The sequence below is a fragment of the Falco naumanni genome, chromosome Z, assembly GCF_017639655.2.
Source record: "Falco naumanni isolate bFalNau1 chromosome Z, bFalNau1.pat, whole genome shotgun sequence".
Lineage (NCBI taxonomy): Eukaryota > Metazoa > Chordata > Aves > Falconiformes > Falconidae > Falco > Falco naumanni.
Window position 1 is genome coordinate 42885805 of NC_054080.1, and position 18290 is coordinate 42904094.

Consider the following 18290-nt stretch of genomic DNA (forward strand, 5'->3'; position numbering starts at 1 on the left):
GCTTTGTGGTCTCCCATGGGTCCTCATTATACCTACTTGGCTTGTGTTATTCAAATATCATCTGAATAAATTAAGAGTGCCACCTGAGCTCTTTGCCTTGTAAATAATCAGATTCAATTTTCACAAAACAAAGATGTTTTCTGAGGCAGCAGAGCAGAAATCTGCAGTGTACCGAAGAGGGACTGCTTACAGGCAGGCACATTTTTTCTACAAGTGCATTTATGTAATATGAATTGCAATATCTAACTGTGAGTAGTTCTCCAGTATCAAAGCTCTTTAAAGCTGGGGAACAGAAACAAAACTGAAATTACCCAAGCACACAGAAAAACCTGTAGCAAAATCTTCTTATTCCCAGTCCAGATACACGAAGAATATACATGCTTGGTAACTTTTGTTCTGATGTTTCCCTTCCAGTTAAAAAAACACCAAAAATAAAAGAAAAAAGTCATATCTGCTGCTCGCATGTATGTCTAGTTCATCTATAAACTGTAGCAGAGGAAGAACTATAACTCCTTTTCATACTACTTGATTGCTTCCAGTCTGTGATGCAGAAATGGGCATGTCCATACTTACCTAGTCAGGCTTTCAGCAGCTAGCTCAGATGAGACATGCACATCACAAAGCTTTAAATTAGGTGAGGTGATTCATGCTGCAAGTCCCCTAGAACCTGTTTTGGCAGCTGCTCCTATCCTGCAGTATAGTCAGACAATCTCCTTACATTATTTTAACAAACACCTAAAATAAATTATTATTTAATTAAATAACAAGTGGTTTATTTTTCTGTCCATGTAGGTTGCTTGGAGACCAGTGGTTTCAGGAATAGGCATGCAGTTTATTCTTGGGCTTCTTATTCTAAGGACCAAAGTAGGGTTTGATGTATTTAACTGGCTAGGCATTCAGGTCCAGGTAAGTTAAAAAATTTATTTTTTATATTATTTTTTGTTTTGAAACTCTTATGTAACAGCCAGGAGTTCAAGGGTCTGTTTCCCCAGATGCTTCCTCCTCTTTAGAAATACTAGGTTGTCAGAAAGGTAGTTGACTTCCTGATTTCAACCTTCTCATTTCTTTTTCTGTCCCATTAATACAAGACCATGTGGGACAGGCTATTGAGTAATGACTAGAGTGACCCTGTCTTCTAATGGCTTTTACCATCTTTGCACTGAAATTATAACTTGCACCCTCCAAACACAAAACCACTACTGTGCCAGGGTGCTCATAATAAACTCTTAGATCTGGCTCAGCTCCAAAGCATCCTTGCAATACCTGATATGCCAAAAACCTCTGTGATTTAGCTAGGCAGAACCACTGTTGTCTTAAGAATAGCCATAGTCCTGGCCCCAGGGGCATATCATAGTTCCCACAATATATATGAAAACGAATTTAACTACAGGTGGCAAAACCAACAGCTGCGAGCACAAAGGATATTGAGAGAGGACACGATCTGTCTGTAGGTAGGTGCCCCTGCAGGCAGTATGCAAGCACAAAGTTTTTTTTTTAAATAAATCCAAAATGTAGATCAGAGAGTACCCAGTGAAGCATGTTCAGATTTGTCACCCCAGGGATACTATTCTCACAGCTGTTCTTTGCAGTACGGATAATTAAGTGCATTTAAAACAGGACAGTGCAGAATGTACTGTTTCTGCATGGAAGTGAAGGACAGGTCTGATGTCTGTCTGGCTGTTAATCTGCAGGCAGTGGGAGTCATTTGGATTTTGTCACTACGTTCTCAGTCTCCCCTTTCGTCTCTGACTGAAGCAGGTCTGGTGCCCCCTTTTGTTAGCTCCATATGTTTTATGGTCACTCCTGTCATAACTCATTACTCCAGCTATTACATCTCATTTTAAACCGTATCATTAATTGCATGTGTGGGCATCAGGAGTATAAAAATGTACCACCGTATTAGAATTAAAATGTGGAAGATTTTTTTTTAGACTACTCCTTTAGAAACACATTTCTTCAGCCATTAAATCTCCATTTTAAACTGTATCACTTATTGTACTTATTTGCATGAGTGGGAGTGTAGAAATGCACCACAGTCCTGGGATTAAAAAATAAATTTTTCTTTTAATATAACCTTTATCGTGTGCATACTGCAGGAAAATGTGCCCTATGCCTTTGCTGTTTACCTACATACTCCAAAGTAACCTGCACTCCTGGCAGAGGAGGGCAGAGATCCTTGGTTCAGCCAGACACAGTCAATGAAGCCTGGACCCATACAGAGCAGAGCACAAGCTCCTTGGGACCTCAACAGATCTCTGCAAGACAACAACAAATATTTGCTTAATTTTTGGCAGGGACCTGGAACTTATGGTTAACTTTTTTTGCTTTCTCTCCCTAGACTTTTCTGGAGTATTCTGACACAGGTGCTAAGTTTGTATTTGGTGAGAAATACACAGATCATTTCTTTGCTTTTAAGGTAAGATGGGTTTTATATATACTGTATGTGGCAGATAGGCAACAGAAACAGGAACAGTATGGCTGGGAAATAAATTAATTGTATGTCTTGTGATACCAGTGCAATCACTAGAGAAATCAGCTAAGAAGTAAATTATTCCTTACTCTGTGACACTCCAAATAGGAAATTTAGGAACTCCACATAAAGTCTTTTGTTTACTGCCATACACTGAGTCCACCTCTCCACAAGTAAAGGTGTTATACCATGCTATCCTGTTCTGTCCTAAAGTGTTGTGCAGACCACTGCCTCACGGACATTGCCCCTGTAGAAGTAGGAAGCCTATATATATACACTGATATACTTACCAGATAGAAGAGACAGAAGCTGCCCATGCATAAACAGGAAGAATTACAATACATTATTTTACATTAATAAAAATTAACTCTCCCTGTTGGACCTTGTTGGGAAACTGCTGGAATATGGCTTATATGTTCTGTGCTCTCCAACCGCACCAGCATCCTGTCTGGTTTTGCCCTCCTATGTAGCCATGCCATACCTGCTTTGGCTGGAATCAAGCACATATATAGCAAAAAACCCACAAACAACCATGAGAAATATATTGGACTTTCTCAGAGACCATTCTTCTGTCTGGTATTTCAGACATCTGACTATGTGCTTACACACTTTTCATCTTCTTTTCTTCTGGAGGAGACATTCCAAACTGGATATTCTTGAATCTTAGCTCTTTCACCACTTAAGAAGATTCTATCTGTAGAAGATGCTGCTACTAAGAACAGGCATAATACCTTAGAAAGGAAAAAAACTTAAGCATTTCAGCAAGAAATATAACTTATATTTTAATTACAGTATTTTTGTACCTTTTGTTTCACATTTTAGCCTCCTCTCACCTTTACTCTATTGAATATTCAAGTGACAATTTGCATTCACACTTACATATTCTGGGGGTGAAATGGTTTAATTCCCACCCCAATGCTATTTTTCGTGGTTTTCCAAAATGCCTTATGAATATGATTTTTTCAAGGTAGTTTTTTAATGCCTCAGTGGTGTTGCTAAATACTTTGCTAACTAAAGCTGTAACTAGGGACCAGATAGTTAAAAGTTGGCTTCTGTGCATGCACACATCCATTAGTTTTATTCTATGTGATAAGCCAGCAAAAGTCATGTGGAATTTCTAGAAGAGGGTAACAGGGACAAGTAGGTTATTTTCACACTGAAAAATAAGAAAGCAAAACCCGCAAGTTGATTTTCAGAGCTGCATATGTCTTGATATAGGAATATATATGGCAAACAGAGTGACAGACAAGTGCACAGCAACATCAAAATGTTCCATCTGTTCTTCTTGTAGAAAGAGATTTCTGTCTTCCAATGTCAGTGAGTGACAGCCAGCCTATTCTCTCTTGAAACACTTGTCATTTATTTAGAGATTAAGATGGTCAGAAGTACTTTTTTGTGTCTCTCATATTTTGTGAGGTTTGCATGTAGCACTAAGCTGTGCAAATCTTGTCCCAAGATATTTCCAAGTGTCCTCCAAGAGAAAAGTCTCAATCTTAACTTAGCTTTTAAGACAGAGCAGACAAGTGATAGGGTATGCCTTCACGGAAAACTGTCAGAACACAGTTGTACCCATACTGCATCCTTAGCAGCATGCAGGGACACCTCAGTTTTCTGCTAATGTAGATGGACACAGTTAACCAGAGAAGACACATCCCTTGTGTCTTATGGGAAGCATCCATTGCAACATTTGTGGGTCGCATACACGTAATCCTGAAGAGATCTTTGGTATCAATTCTCCAATGAAACGTGGGATTTTTCAGCGTTCTTATTAAATTTATTCATCAGTTAAAATCTGACTATTTAAAGGTATGTATTAGGTATCAGGAACTATACATATTAGAGACTAAACTTCCTCACAAGTTTGTCCACAGAGAGAGATGTAATTCTAACAGCTTAACCATGCAACTATATTTACATTGCAGGACCATCCACTCTTCCCATATGGAAACGCACTAGCCCTTTTTGAACAGTAGGCTTCTGCTACAACTGAGGTCCATCTGATTTCCCTGTCATATTTCCTTTTGCAGTTCTTTCACCATTTTCACAGAGTTGAGAACTGTCTCCACCTACAGGCTGTAATGGTGTGTATATAACCTAACTAAACTGGTGAATTTTTTAATGGCAGAAGTAAGTTGGAGACGGTCTCTTTGTCATCCTCTGCTCAGAGTATCCACATCTTTAAGGCACACTTAGAGAATAAGGGCACTACAACAGAAAGAGGGAACTGGAAGTCCATGATATATAGGTATGAGTTTTAAGAGCTTTTTTTTCCTTAGAAGGTATTTCCTGCAGTCAGTGCATGGTTTTTAGAAAAAAACAAACAACAAAGGGCACTTTTGACCTTCTATTTCCAAATATGTTTCACATTTAACCAACAAAGGTAACACTGCCAGTTAAGGCTGACATTCCACCATGACCTCCCCAGGCTGTGCAGATATTCCTACACACAAAGGGTGTGCAACAGCCTCATAGTTGCACATGGAAGTTGTTCTCAGACTCCTTCAATCAGCTCCATGCCTCCTTTTTTCCTAACAGTCCTGCCTCCATGTACACATGCCTGATCCCCTAGCCGTCCAGACTGCTCCTCAAATACAAAGGTCTGCATGGTCCATTACCCTCCTCACCTCCCCAGATCTTGTACCTACAGGTCCAGGAAGACTGCACTCCTTCCACCCTCCCCCGACGTGCTGCTAGCCTGAGCTCCTTTCACCCTCTGGGTGCTTCACCACATGCCTGACACTGGAGCACCACTAGAGCTTTCCCTTCCCTCTCCCATGCCCCTGCCACAGCTCTTCACCATCAAGGTATTGCCTGCACATGCACATCCGCCACCCAAGCCCTAAGAGCCTCAGAGGGAGCCCTCTGACATTATTGACTCCATGCCACCTACTCCCTTGGTTTTGGCACAGCAAAGAGGATGAAGGAGAGGATGGGAAGCTGCAGAAGACACTCCTGCATCAGTTTCCCCATTCTTGTCCCACCTGTAACGTGGAACTCCATGTGGGTCCAGCACAAAGGTGAAGCTCCTCTTGGGGCTGGTGGAGAGAAGGTGGTTCTTCCATATACATATGGGATGGAAGGAGTTTTCCTGAGGCTGTTCTCTCCTCTCTCCCAAGTTTTTATCTTTAAAACTTTAGTTTTAGTGACTTCAGTGTATTATTGCAGCAGGGAGCATTTCTATAGAAGAGTTCTGGATTTTTTTGTTGAACTTATTTCACGTTAAGTGCTTTTCATTGCATTTCTCTCAGCAGAATGCAACTGAAAACCCACTGTGATGTGATGTGTTGCTTACATTCTGTAACCGGAAAAAAAAATACGGAAAAGCATGTTTGAAAGTCATCTGAGGTATTTTCAGAGGAATGTGCATAGGAAACAGACTGAAGGGTGTCTGCTGTCACCCAGCATAGGCAGAACATTGTCTTCTTGCTCCTTCAGCTAAAAAAACCCCACAACTCTCAAACCTGAAAGCACTTCTTATCCATTTGGAGTGAAAGATGTGAGGACACTCACTTATGGTTTTTACCATCCAGTATGGACAGTTGACCTTTGCCTGTCTGACCACTGCTCCTCCAGACCCATTTTCCTACAGGCATCGCAGCAGTCCCTGCTTGTACCAGGGTATGGAATCAGCTGGGAGCCAGATGCCTCTCCAGTTAGTACACACTTAGGAACAGGCAGGGGAAATAGCAGGAGAGAAAAGGCAGGGGAGAAATGCGTTACTTTTACTGAACTAAACTTTCTGTTACCATTGCATGGCAAGCCCCTAGAGGATTGTTAAAAGGATTAGAGAATCAGACTGGAGAAAGCACCTCGTATTAACTTGTTGAAGAGCACAAAAATATACATGAATTGCACTCTCTTCTTTCAGTGAAAGGTTCTGATCATCTAAATTGAGTTTCCAAACCTTTATCAAAATTGTTTATAGTACTAGCTCTCCTCTAGAAAGGCACAGCTTCTATTTACAGAAAAGGTCTGAACTAACAAAATGTTTTATTCTTTTTTTATTCTGTTCCTTGCTTTTATTTATAATGCATTATGTCCTCAGTTGAACACATATAAAAGCTTCCTAGTGTTAATGATCTGTCTGCCTGTCTTTGGACAGACCTTTTGGGGAGATTTTTCTTCCTGTTATGTACGAGTGTAGAAATGCTGGGATCCTGTGTATTTAAAATACTTGAGAATCAAGTGATACTAGTTTTAATCAGGATGAGAAAACAACACATTTAATAACCCATCAAACAGTGGGTTAAGCATCATGCAGTTCTTTTAAATTATATGTTTAAGGAAAGCATTTTTCTTTCAGTCTCCACTGAAAGAAACTTTCATTCACTTCTTGTATTTAATAAGTATACACCTGTGATTTTGTTATTAAGCAAATTCTCTCTCTGCATACAGTTACAGAGCTCTTGAATACTCCATGTTGGCATTATAATCAATATTATAAATAGAGCAGAAGAAAAGAGGATTTTTCTGTAGCGTGTTACCAAAAAGCAGCTACACAGTATAGGCTTTCTAAGGAAGCTGCCCTTCATTCTGTGAAATCAAGTCAGCTACAATCCCAATCAAAATCTTTTCAACTGCTGCTTATATAGCGGTCAAACCAATGTTTTTTAAACACAGACACAAAGAAGTTGAGCTCTGAATTCTACACCAGTCCCATTGCATATATTTCTGTTCATGGTTTTTGAAGTCTACAGATGATATCCAAGTCTTTGTAGATACCATTGACCAGTAAACATTGGAGCTGACTTAAATATGGCTATAAACCACCGCATATCATTTTAAAACCAGACAGTTTCAAAACTTGCAGTCCTGTTAGAAAACTGTGTAGATACCTGAAAAATAGTTAATTCCAGCACAAATATAAACAATGAGTCTAGAAGGTTAAACATTTTACAGCATAAACGTAAACTTAATATGAGTTTTCAATACCTTTAAGTGTATTTCCAAAAACAGGAGCCTGTTTTTCAAAAATTAAATGGCCTACAGAATCAAGGAAAGGCAAACCATTCTCGAAGTATTAATGATTTTGTGTCTTCTCATCAGGTACTTCCAATTGTGGTTTTCTTCAGCACAGTAATGTCCATGCTTTACCATGTTGGATTCATGCAATGGCTCATTGGAAAGGTACGAATTTCTGCCAGCAGGTACTCATTTGCCTGGTACAGGACACTTCGTGAACACATATAGCCAAACTGTAGTATTGCTCCTGACCAAGATGTTCAGGGGCAGACATAGAAAAAGTAGTTGTTTATTTTTAACCTAGGAATAGCTCCAGGTGTTACTACTACTTCAAATTCCTAATTGGCATCATATATCACACTTTCCTCCCCCCTACTTTTATTGCTAATGTCATAGTAATTGTTAGATTTGCCTGACTAGTTTTAGCTTCCCTTAGATGCCATGTTTGCTTAAATCCTCCTTTCTGCCTCCCCCTCTCTCAGTCCCCAAGGTGCAGGATTGAAGTTACATCAGAGACAGTGGATTTCTGCTTTCTACTAAGCATTGCAGTAGTAATTGCAGATAGCTTCCTATCACAGATCCCCACAATAAGATCGGAGGCCTGGTTCCTTACCTCATGCTCGAAGTGTTCATTTCTGTCAGGGCCTGTGCCCAGTGCCAGTGTCCACTAAGACAAGAGCAAGTCCACAGAAAGTTCACTTACTGCCCTGTCCACCCAATGAGCTTACCATATGGGGGAAAATATCTTCCTGTACAGTGGTAGTAAAGGTTATTTGAAGATACTCTTAAATTAAAAGTCCTTTTTCCTTCTCATTCACAGGATTGCTACATAAGCACTACCAATGTCAACTAGCTGAAATAGTGTGCTAAAATCTCTATGGGGCATTTTTAGCCTTAATCTAAATTTCACTTTTTTTCCCCCTTCATATGATCTGAGTCCCTTTGAACAGGTACATAAGTAATAAGGGCACATCAAAATATCTACTTTGGTTAATTTAGTTTAACAATTTAGTGCCCAGGAGGAGTCTGGGTTACTCTCAGTTCTGTTAAATTATTCCCTCTCTGGCTTATTTTAGCACGCTACTATTAAATGAATGTGCCATGTCTTGAAGCTGAAATCATTAACTCAGGAATGCAGAAAATATTTTAAATTGTCTCAGAACTCTCACATTGACATGATTAATTCAAGAAGTGTGTGGAATAGGCAGACCAATATGTTTGTTTGGGGTTTTTTATATCATTTTAGGTTGGTTGGATAATGAAAATTCTCATGGGGACAACTCCTGTTGAGTCTCTGGTAGCTGCAGGTAACATATTTGTGGGACAGGTGAGTTGGAGCATAGAAAAACATAGTAGCACAGGATTACTGAATATTGTGAAATACGCTGCTCAGTGAGCATCTGTGTATACAAAAATCATCATTTCATACGAAGCTAGGACTCCAATACAGCACGACTGGTGGTTAATTTCCAGAATTCCAGTATGTTCGTATGTCAGCAGTGATGCACAATGTGGAGTGAGTTTTGGGAACCATATGCTTTCCCAACAGAAAGTCAAGCATAAATGCAGATGATAGATCTCCCTTAAAATGACTACCAGACTACTCCAAGGCTATGAAGAAATAACAATTTCAGGGTTTTTTTAAATTGAAAAGGCGAATGGGACGAAAAGAATGCACATGAGGCAGGCAAGGCAGGAGAGACAGACAATGCAGAAAACTAAAAGCTAGCGCTGGCTGTGCAAGGCCTTACCTACAAAAGCATGGGACAGTGTCTAACATTCCTCTTTACTGGGATATCCATTAAACCTGTACTACAGGCTTCAAAGCAACGTGGAAAGATCACAAAGAAACACCCAAGCTCAAAAGTGACGTTAGCATATCAGTTATTTAGCAGTACTGCATCACTGTATCACACTGCTTCAAGACTTAAACTAGTACCTCCACATGATACTGCCTCCAGGATGTGCCCACACACATACCAGAGGGGCTGGGAGGTTTAAGCTACCCATATCAGCTGGTTTCACTTAACACACAGCCTTGCACAGCCTTACTTGCACTCAGACCTGTGGCTATCCCTAACTTACTCAGAACTGGATTAGGATTTCTTAGCAATTTCATTGGGCCTTCGGGAGAGACAGCAAGACAGCAAGAATTGTCTTCAGACAAGGTGGATGTTGGTACAATTTTCCTTCTTGCGGTAAAAAAACCCCAACCTGTTAATGTTGAGAGCACTCATTAGCACTAAGATTAACTAGTCAAAGACACCTAAGAAAGCATGATGCAGCCATTCATTTTTCTGCTCTGTTAATAAAATAAACCTATCAGGGTTTATGAGGAAATTCTTAATTTGGTAGATGTTCTTCACTTCCAGACAGAGTCGCCCCTCCTGATACAGCCTTTCTTACCGTACATCACCAAATCTGAACTCCATGCAGTCATGACAGCAGGATTCTCAACTCTTGCTGGAAGTGTCTTAGGAGCATATATTTCTTTCGGGGTAAGACATGAAACAAGAAATATACTGTTTATCTGAAATCATGTTAAGCATAGAAACCCAGCTAAAATGCCTTGGAATTATACTTTGAGTCATTCCCACTGCCACCACCCCACCACCCCTTTTTTTTTTTTTCTTCTGAAGAAATTAATCACAAAAAAACCCCCTGTCCTCTGACAGTAAAAAGGATACCAAGATCTGACCTTGAAGTAACCTGTTAAGTAGCACAAATGTCTGCATAATGATATATAGAGACTTCCTGCCATAGCTTCAAAGAGATGACTGATTTGTATACTTTCCTACAGTTCAGATGAACTGACATGTAGAATACACTAACTGATCAACACTCCCACTTCTGTGGCAGTGATACAGATAAAGTCCTTCAGGAACTTGTGTGCTAGCCATATAAGCCTGAAGAGTTGACTTGTGACTGAGGTTCTAGTGGTGTTGTATAAATACAGGTAATAAGTGTCCCATCTACTAAGGGGCTGGCAACATAAAGCCAGAAAAACATAGCTGAAGGTTTGGTTTATGATCAGGGTCACTGGAGGATAGTTAATGAATATGTTTGTTCCATGTTTGAATAAAATACAGTGGAGAGGCAGGGGCAAGAAGGGAGTATTAGCCAAAAAGACTGAGAAAGTAAAAGAAGGAGAGATGGAAATACTGCAGAAGTTACCAAAGGAGTTGTTTTCTGTAGAAATTTGTGGAAGAAGGGTTGAATAGAAATTATATTAAGCCGTGTAATATTTTTTTTTTATAAACACAGCTTCAAGGGACAAAACCAGTTTTCTGTCTCTGCAACACACACAGGGGGTGTCAAAGCAGGCTGGCTCTCACTCACCTGCTCTGCTGTTGCTACACCTAGCTGCGCTTGAAGGACCTGGCTTTTTGTGTAGTTTCTTTTGCTTTCTGGCTTGCCACTAGAAAGGAGTGAAGCAGTTTGCATCTTGGAAAGATTATTCCATACTTCTAACTACTTAGGGTTTTCCTGTCTCCAGTTTGCTTTCTCCTCTATTGCTCATTCTCTTCTTTTCTTTATGATCAATGTGAACTTTTTAATGACCACCTGTAGAAAAATCACCCAATCATCTAATGATTTTAATTGCTTTCCTCCATGTTTGTGTATGATGTGGTTAACACAGCTTATTCTTCTGTCACCTGGAATTCTAGGTTTCCGCCTCCCATCTAATGACTGCTTCTGTCATGTCAGCACCAGCATCGTTAGCCACTTCCAAACTATTCTGGCCTGAAACTGAAAAGTCTACAGTAACTCTGACGAGTGGCCTACAAATGGGAAAAGGGTAAGCTGATCTAGGCTGTAGTTAATAATAATAGTCATGCAAAAACAAGATTTGCATGACATTCACACATAGGCTTTAGGGGCAGTACATGGTAGATGTGCAAGCAATATATTACACACCAGTATATCCCAAATGAGTATTATTTTAATTCAGATGCAGTGTTCCCCATTACAATGTAAGTAGGTGTCACTACTCATTGGGACAGGCACTGAAATGCCAAGGACCTGACCCAGACAGTAAACTCTCAAAAGAAAGAGGAAAATGCCTACATGAGACGAGTCACCAAGGGATTTTCCCATTTGCTCTGTTGCTGTCTTTCCTTTGTAATGAATCTGTAAATGTAAACATACAAAAGCAAAGGTGGAGCAATAATTTCAACAATGACAGCACCTTACTTGTCACCCATCTGCAAGGAGACTCACTTGCCTTGAGAATGACAAGCAAAGCAAAACCGTTGGTAAGGAGCTGTTCCTGTTCTTTGGCACTTCTGCAAGGGCTGCCTGAAAGAAAACCAGTGCCCACTCCCTCACTCCACCAGTGCCACAGGCAGCCATAGTACTGAGACCTGATCCAGATCTTGCCCAACCCTGAATGTGCCAGAATTCATCCTCAGAGCAGCAAAAGGATACCCTTCCAGTGGCTCCCAAGAGGATCGAGAGCAAAAACCTATTCTACCTCATCATTTTTTCCCTACGAGTTATCAGATAGCTTCAGTAGTAGATGTAACTTTTAGTTCTATGATTTGTTCTTGAAATAAAAAATGTTTGCACTCTGATTTTCTTTTCATTGATAAAGTGAATCAAAGAACCTGCTGGAAGCTGCCAGTCAAGGTGCCTCTGCTTCCATCCCGATGGTAGCAAACATCGCCGCGAATCTGATCTCCTTCCTTGCCCTGCTGGCTTTCCTTGACTCTGCTCTCTCTTGGGTCGGCAATCTGTTTAACTATCCACAGCTAAACTTTGAGGTATGGTCTCCAGGTCCTTCATGCCTAATGCATGTCTTTCTCAAATTAAGTGCCTCTGTGGTTTTGTTGTGGGTTTGGGTTTTTTTTTTTAATATGATCTAAACCCACATATTTTCATGTGCATGTTCCTGAAAAATGTCTTTACAGCCAAAGAAAAAATTGTTGCCATGTAAATACTTTATTCATTAGTCCATGTATAGCGAGCAGAGTATGTTTGCAAATCATTTTATGCTATTACCTGCTGCCTCTGACTTGGCAGCCAATCTTTTGTTTACACACTTGTCAAGTCATTAACACTTCCTTCAGCTAAATATTAAAGTGGCTTTAGCTTCAGAAAGTCCCATCAAGCCCTTAATGCTCACTAGCATCACTCAGATAAGGACACTGGGGCAAGGCCAGACTTGTCTGAATCCACGCTTACTCAATACCACAGTTCTCAACACAATTAAATTGTAAAACTGCACCCAAATCACTCAGCTGGGAAAACAGATTTTAAACAGGACTTCCTTTTTAACATGTCATTACATCATTTCTGACCCAATGCAACAATCTTAGTACAATGGGTTTAGGCTTTTTGTTTTGCAAGCTTCTAAGGAAAGTCCTGTGTCAAATAAAAATAATACAACATTGTGACAAAGGTGCTGCTGAAGTGAATAGACACGCACAGCAGATGTGGCTTCAGCAACATTAAGATGTTACCCTGCACAGCTTCCACAGATTATCCCTCTGAACAGACACCCACAACAGAGGAAAGGCCCAAGTATGCGTACCTCAACCACACTGATGCAAGGGCTGGTATTTTAATAACTGCTGGATGGAGTAAGTTTTGGACACATAGATAACCCACAAGGAGCTGAGACCCACAGACATGCTGCATTCAGCCAGCCATGCCTTTTGAGGGATACTAACCTCTAGCCTTTTGTGGGCAGAGAAACCAGTCGCAAATAGTAACTGTTTAAACACCTCAGTTACATTCACTAAGGCCAGATAATCTGATTAAACCCTTTCACAACTGGAGCTATTGTCACTCATATAAAAATATGCTATGCTGTGATATGGGATTTTTTTTTTAATTTGCAAAAAACTTTTAATGCTGGGAAAAAGGTACAGATTTAATTATGTCAGATGCACAGTTTTTATGCAGAGACAACTCTTTTGTTTATATCAGTTGGAGTCCAATAACCTGGTAATTAAGCATGTTCATTAACACATTTGATTTATCAGTGGAAGAACTAGAACTCTCAATTCTCTAATCAGCTCTTTAACTCAGCCTTCCTTCTTTGCTTCAAACACTATGCCCAGTCTGAAGCTATTGTCGGAGAAAAAAGGCACAGAAACTTTTGTTTTACTTTAAGTGTAAAATTAGGGATGTACATAACTGCTTTGTTATACCTAGATTTTGGGTTAGTCTTTTAAAAATTACTCAAGTACACCTTACTATTAAAATCCCTCTATCTCCCAGACTGTTGGAAGTAATAATTCAAGGCCAATTTTCCTCTGCTGAAATAAACCCATCCTTATTTTAAGTTTAAAGAACTTATTACATGGCATTGTTCTTTGACCAACCGTATCTTTTGACCTGCTTTGTCTTACATATTTTGCAGAACATTTGTGCTTATGTCTTCATGCCATTTTCTTTCATGATGGGGGTAGACTGGGAAGACAGTTTTATTGTCGGCGGACTACTAGGTTACAAAACTTTCTTCAATGAATTTGTAGCTTATGAGCGCCTCTCAAAACTGATTCACAACCGAAAAAAGGGTGGGAGCATGTACATTAATGGTGTGAAACAGTATATGAATGTAAGTAACTATTCTACAGATTTATTTGATATAATAGTTTTCTGCTAAAACTCACCTTATTTTTCAATATGGGCATAAATGGATAATGGTTGCATATTATTCTGAAGTGTGTCTTTCAGTGACAGAGTTCAGTTATGAAAATGCAGCATTGCTTTGTGAGGCCACCATGACTGTCATCACACTAGCTATCTCAAACAAACATAGCAAAAGAAAGGCATAGTTATGGGGGACATGAAGGTCCCACAGGACATTGCACTTAAAATGAAGACTGTCTTCAAGGTGGGTTTCTTCTCACATCATTTGTAGCTAGTACTTCCCTATGGGATATTCTCCCTGGGCAAGAAAAATCCTGGGCAAGAACTGGAGGATCCTCATGCCTGCAGAGGGTTAGCCAAGCATTAAGCTTCAAGAGGGGTATCCAGCAAGCTTTAGGTGGTAGCATTTAAGTTATTACTGGAACACCTCTGATGGACATTACTTTCTCCAGTAATCTCCATCAGAGGTGTTCCAGTAATACAAGAGGGCAGTAACACAAGATGTGTTATTACCTTGCATACACCTCCCTTGCTGCACTGAGTCCAATCAACTTATTTCAATCACCAAAGAAGTTAGTTTGCAAGAGGATTTCCAGCCTGGAAACCTGGGCCCACCTCTCATTCATACATCCACCCAGATTCACCCAACAGGATACATAATCCTCGCTACAGTGCACTGAGGAAGAAACCTAGAGGATGGCAATACGAAGGACATCCTAGATGCGTGCACAGGGGCAAAAAGCATGCAGTGATCAAGGCTGACCTCTGCAGCCATGACTGCTCCCCCATATGGCATTCACACGCACAGCCTGCGCTGAGTTTGTCTTCAGTCTAAACACGAGCAATGAAAACCATGATATCTGGCTTAACTCCTGCACTGGCCTTTCTTCCTCAAATCAAGACAAATTTTCACCATAGAGGACTTAATATGGAAAAATCCTTTTGTACAGCTTTTAATTGTCATTTAATCTGGGGTGGTGCTGTGGATACCTGCACTATATACAAAACCAAACGCATGTTCCTGACCACTTGCATCCCTCATTACCAGAACATATTTCACAAGTGGAGGTAAAAAGCCAGGTGGTCTGATCAATTACTTACACGTTTGCCTGAGCATTAGTAGTGTTCCTGGAATTCCTGGAAATAGGATCTTGGCCTAGATGGACTTTTGATCAGCTCAGCTACAGTCATGTTATGTTTTATAAGCATAATATGGCTCTAAACTCCTGAATAAGCGAAGGGTTTTTTAAATCTGGAAGCCTTAAAATGCAGATCACATCAACTGTATTTCATCTTTTTCGTCTTCTTCTTTTTTTTTTTTTTTTTTTTTAGTAAGATGTTGTTTGTATAGAACTTCCATGTTCACTTCCAATACATAGGAAGAGCTGTACTAGCTTCTGTGGTAAAAAAACTCTGACATATAAAAATTATTTTGATTCCTAACACTAGTAAAAACTGCCCAGTAACCATTTTAACTATGGTACAACAGTTCAGGCGAGAGTGCACTTGACTTCCACTTTTAATTTCTCTTCAGCTTCAAAAGTCTCCAATATATCCAGGCACAGATATTCAGTCAGAGTGAGCAAACAAGCAGTCTTCTGAACTCCCTCACCTGTGCTAGTAATAACAAGGCTACCCGTGTTCAGAGCTAAGTGCCAAGGAAGTCACAGTACACAAAGCCTTTTCTAGGAAGAGTAGGTAGAGTGGGTACTTGAAAAGCATTTTCCTGCATATGTGCAGAGTGACTGAAAATACCTACATACTGGCTTTTATAAAGCAGGAATGGAAACAGAGAAGCTTTTAACAAACACGAAACATACCAGAACACTCATTCGGGCATCTTCAGCTTGGGCCTAAAACACATTAAATAGGAGTTCAGATTCATTTGCTCTCCTTTCCCAAAATACTTGAAGTACATGTATCTGAAGGTTTGCAAGGTTTGTAGCCTGATTTCACCCAAAAGTACTTCTGTGTCCTGTAAGGGGCCCCTCCATGGGGGCAAAGGCCAACCCAACCTTGCCTCTGCTCTGAGGTCCAGACTGAGGTGGTGTTGCCCAAGAGGAGGAAGGTGACTGAAGTCGGGAAGGTAATAAATAAGCTGCTAATGGGGAATGCAAAATCATAATGTCCCTCTGCCTGTTACCACACCAAAGCACCCACGGAGACACATTTCCTTGTTCTCCTTCTGTGCCTGGGGCGGAGTACACGCAAAGCAGCTTTGTACACAGAGCCTTCTGCTTGTTCAGGGGCAAAGAAGTCAGGGACACATACCAAAACTTGGGGTTTCAATGACGTATTGTAGAGGCAGTCTAGCTATGAACAAGAAGCTGGTTAAAGGTCTCTGACTCATACCTTCAGAAAACAGCAGCCAGATTGTCACTAGTAAGACAAGAATTATTTTTTGTCTTTAATTACTAGTTCTTGATTCAATGAGGCACAGCAATATACATGAAAAATCAAACCACTACATGATTTATGAGTCCTCACACAGGCAATGGGTATGAAAGCCTGCACCTTCCAGCAAGAGAATGAGCCTGTCTTGCTGAAAGCTGCACAATGGGGCAACAAGCAAGCAAGCAAGAATGATTTCAATCCTCAGGGCACTGAGCCACAATGCTGTGTTTTCATACTTGTAAATAAACGCAAGAGTCTCAAACCACTCAACAGGGTGTGTGTTTGTTTTCCAGGTTCGCTCTGAAGTCATTGCTACCTATGCCCTTTGTGGGTTTGCCAACTTTGGCTCCCTCGGACTGGTGATAGGAGGCCTCAGTAAGGACACCGCTCACAGAAAATTTATTTGGCAAGCAAATCCCAGTGAAAACACCCGCAGTACCAAACAGGCTGTGGGTGAAGCTTAGCAGCATTAGGGGATGAGCAGCTGCTCTGCTGAGACCCAGCACCCAACCCTGCATGGAAAAGCTCACAGAGGGCCAGAGGCTTTGGCATGGAAATTCTGTGACAGGGGCTGAAGGCAAGGGGAGGGGACCAAGCCCTGCCAACAGGACTCCCAGTCCAGCCCTCACACCACAAACCTGAGCTGCTACAGCCCTTAGGCTTCAGGAGAAGAAAACCGTCTTGGTAGCCTGCTGGTTTGAAAGACAAACTTGGCTGTTTCCTGTAAAAATATCACCTATGTGCAGTAGGCTCATAGGGAAAGGGGGCAGGGCAGGAGGAAGGAATGTTGGGGAAAGGCTTTTCAGATCTCAAGGGAAAAAGAAAAATTGAAAAATCATCTGGGTTCCTCACTGGGCAGCCAGCATTGCTGGCAGCTGCCTTTACCCTGGAGACCTAGTGGGCCCTGTAGTGCCAGTAGTGGGACAGCACGGAAGAGCAGCACCCAGCCATGGGGGCCAGACGCCAGTGCTGTGCCTGGCATTTGCTTCTGAAAGCTGCCATCAGCCAGCACAGACATGCAAACTGCCAAAGCAAACAGAAGGCGCCATTTTATACACAAGCCACCTTCTTAACAGAAAGAGCCAACACTGGCGCTAAGCCTTCAAACGGCCCACTTAACTTGTCTCATTTTCCCTCCTTGTTTCTCCTGTTTCAAACTGCAGGGTGCGAATTTCCTCTTCTAGTGGAAGAACTGGCAGGCTCATCTTTTTTTATATGTATTTATGGCTGACACGCGCTTTCATTTTCTTCCTAGCAAGCATCGCTCCCTCAAAAAGAAAAGAAATAGCTGGCGGTGCTTTCAGAGCTATGATTGCAGGAACTGTCGCCTGCTTCATGACCGCCTGTGTTGCAGGTACCGTACCCGCGCTTGGTGTCCCCTGCAGCCGGTGACCACAGGGTGGCAGCGCGTCGGCACGGCAGGCACGGCCGAGCGGCGCCGGTCACTCAAACGCTGGTATTTTCGGGTTTGGCAGGATTAAAACTCATTATGCTACGAAAAGTTCCTGGAAACTAGAATATGAAAAGATTTATTTTATCTCTTCCATTATGTCTTACCCCCTACCCGCCCCCCCCCCCCCCTTTTTTTTTTTTTTTTTGTTGTTAGTCTGTGTGTAACACATGACTCATGAACAAAGCAAGTTATAGATGAGTTAAAATCCCTCCCCCACACCACTGGCTACAGAAATACAAAAATAATTACGGAGCAAAACTGGAGAAGTGGAAGGAAAGAAGGGTGGAACAGCGAGGGCGAAGCTGAAAAACTTTTTTGCCTTAATGTTAAATTGACATTCTGGGATGCTAGTGCTCCCACAGAGTATTTGAATTAATGAAACTGTCCTGAAGTGGGATTCAACAGCAGATC

The 18290-nt window shown here is 41.1% G+C and overlaps 1 protein-coding gene across 1 annotated transcript in view; it reads left to right on the plus strand.

Annotated features, from left to right (window-relative positions):
- The window catches only part of SLC28A3 (solute carrier family 28 member 3), a 46454-nt gene that overhangs the window by 21857 nt on the left and 6307 nt on the right, over nt 1–18290 (plus strand). Inside the window, exons 6-15 of the mRNA XM_040579990.1 lie at nt 793–906; nt 2339–2416; nt 7517–7597; nt 8679–8759; nt 9805–9930; nt 11101–11231; nt 12027–12195; nt 13800–13997; nt 16720–16801; nt 17682–17780. Of these exons, the coding sequence (XP_040435924.1) occupies nt 793–906; nt 2339–2416; nt 7517–7597; nt 8679–8759; nt 9805–9930; nt 11101–11231; nt 12027–12195; nt 13800–13997; nt 16720–16801; nt 17682–17780 (1159 nt within the window). The remainder of the gene's footprint in view (nt 1–792; nt 907–2338; nt 2417–7516; nt 7598–8678; nt 8760–9804; nt 9931–11100; nt 11232–12026; nt 12196–13799; nt 13998–16719; nt 16802–17681; nt 17781–18290) is intronic.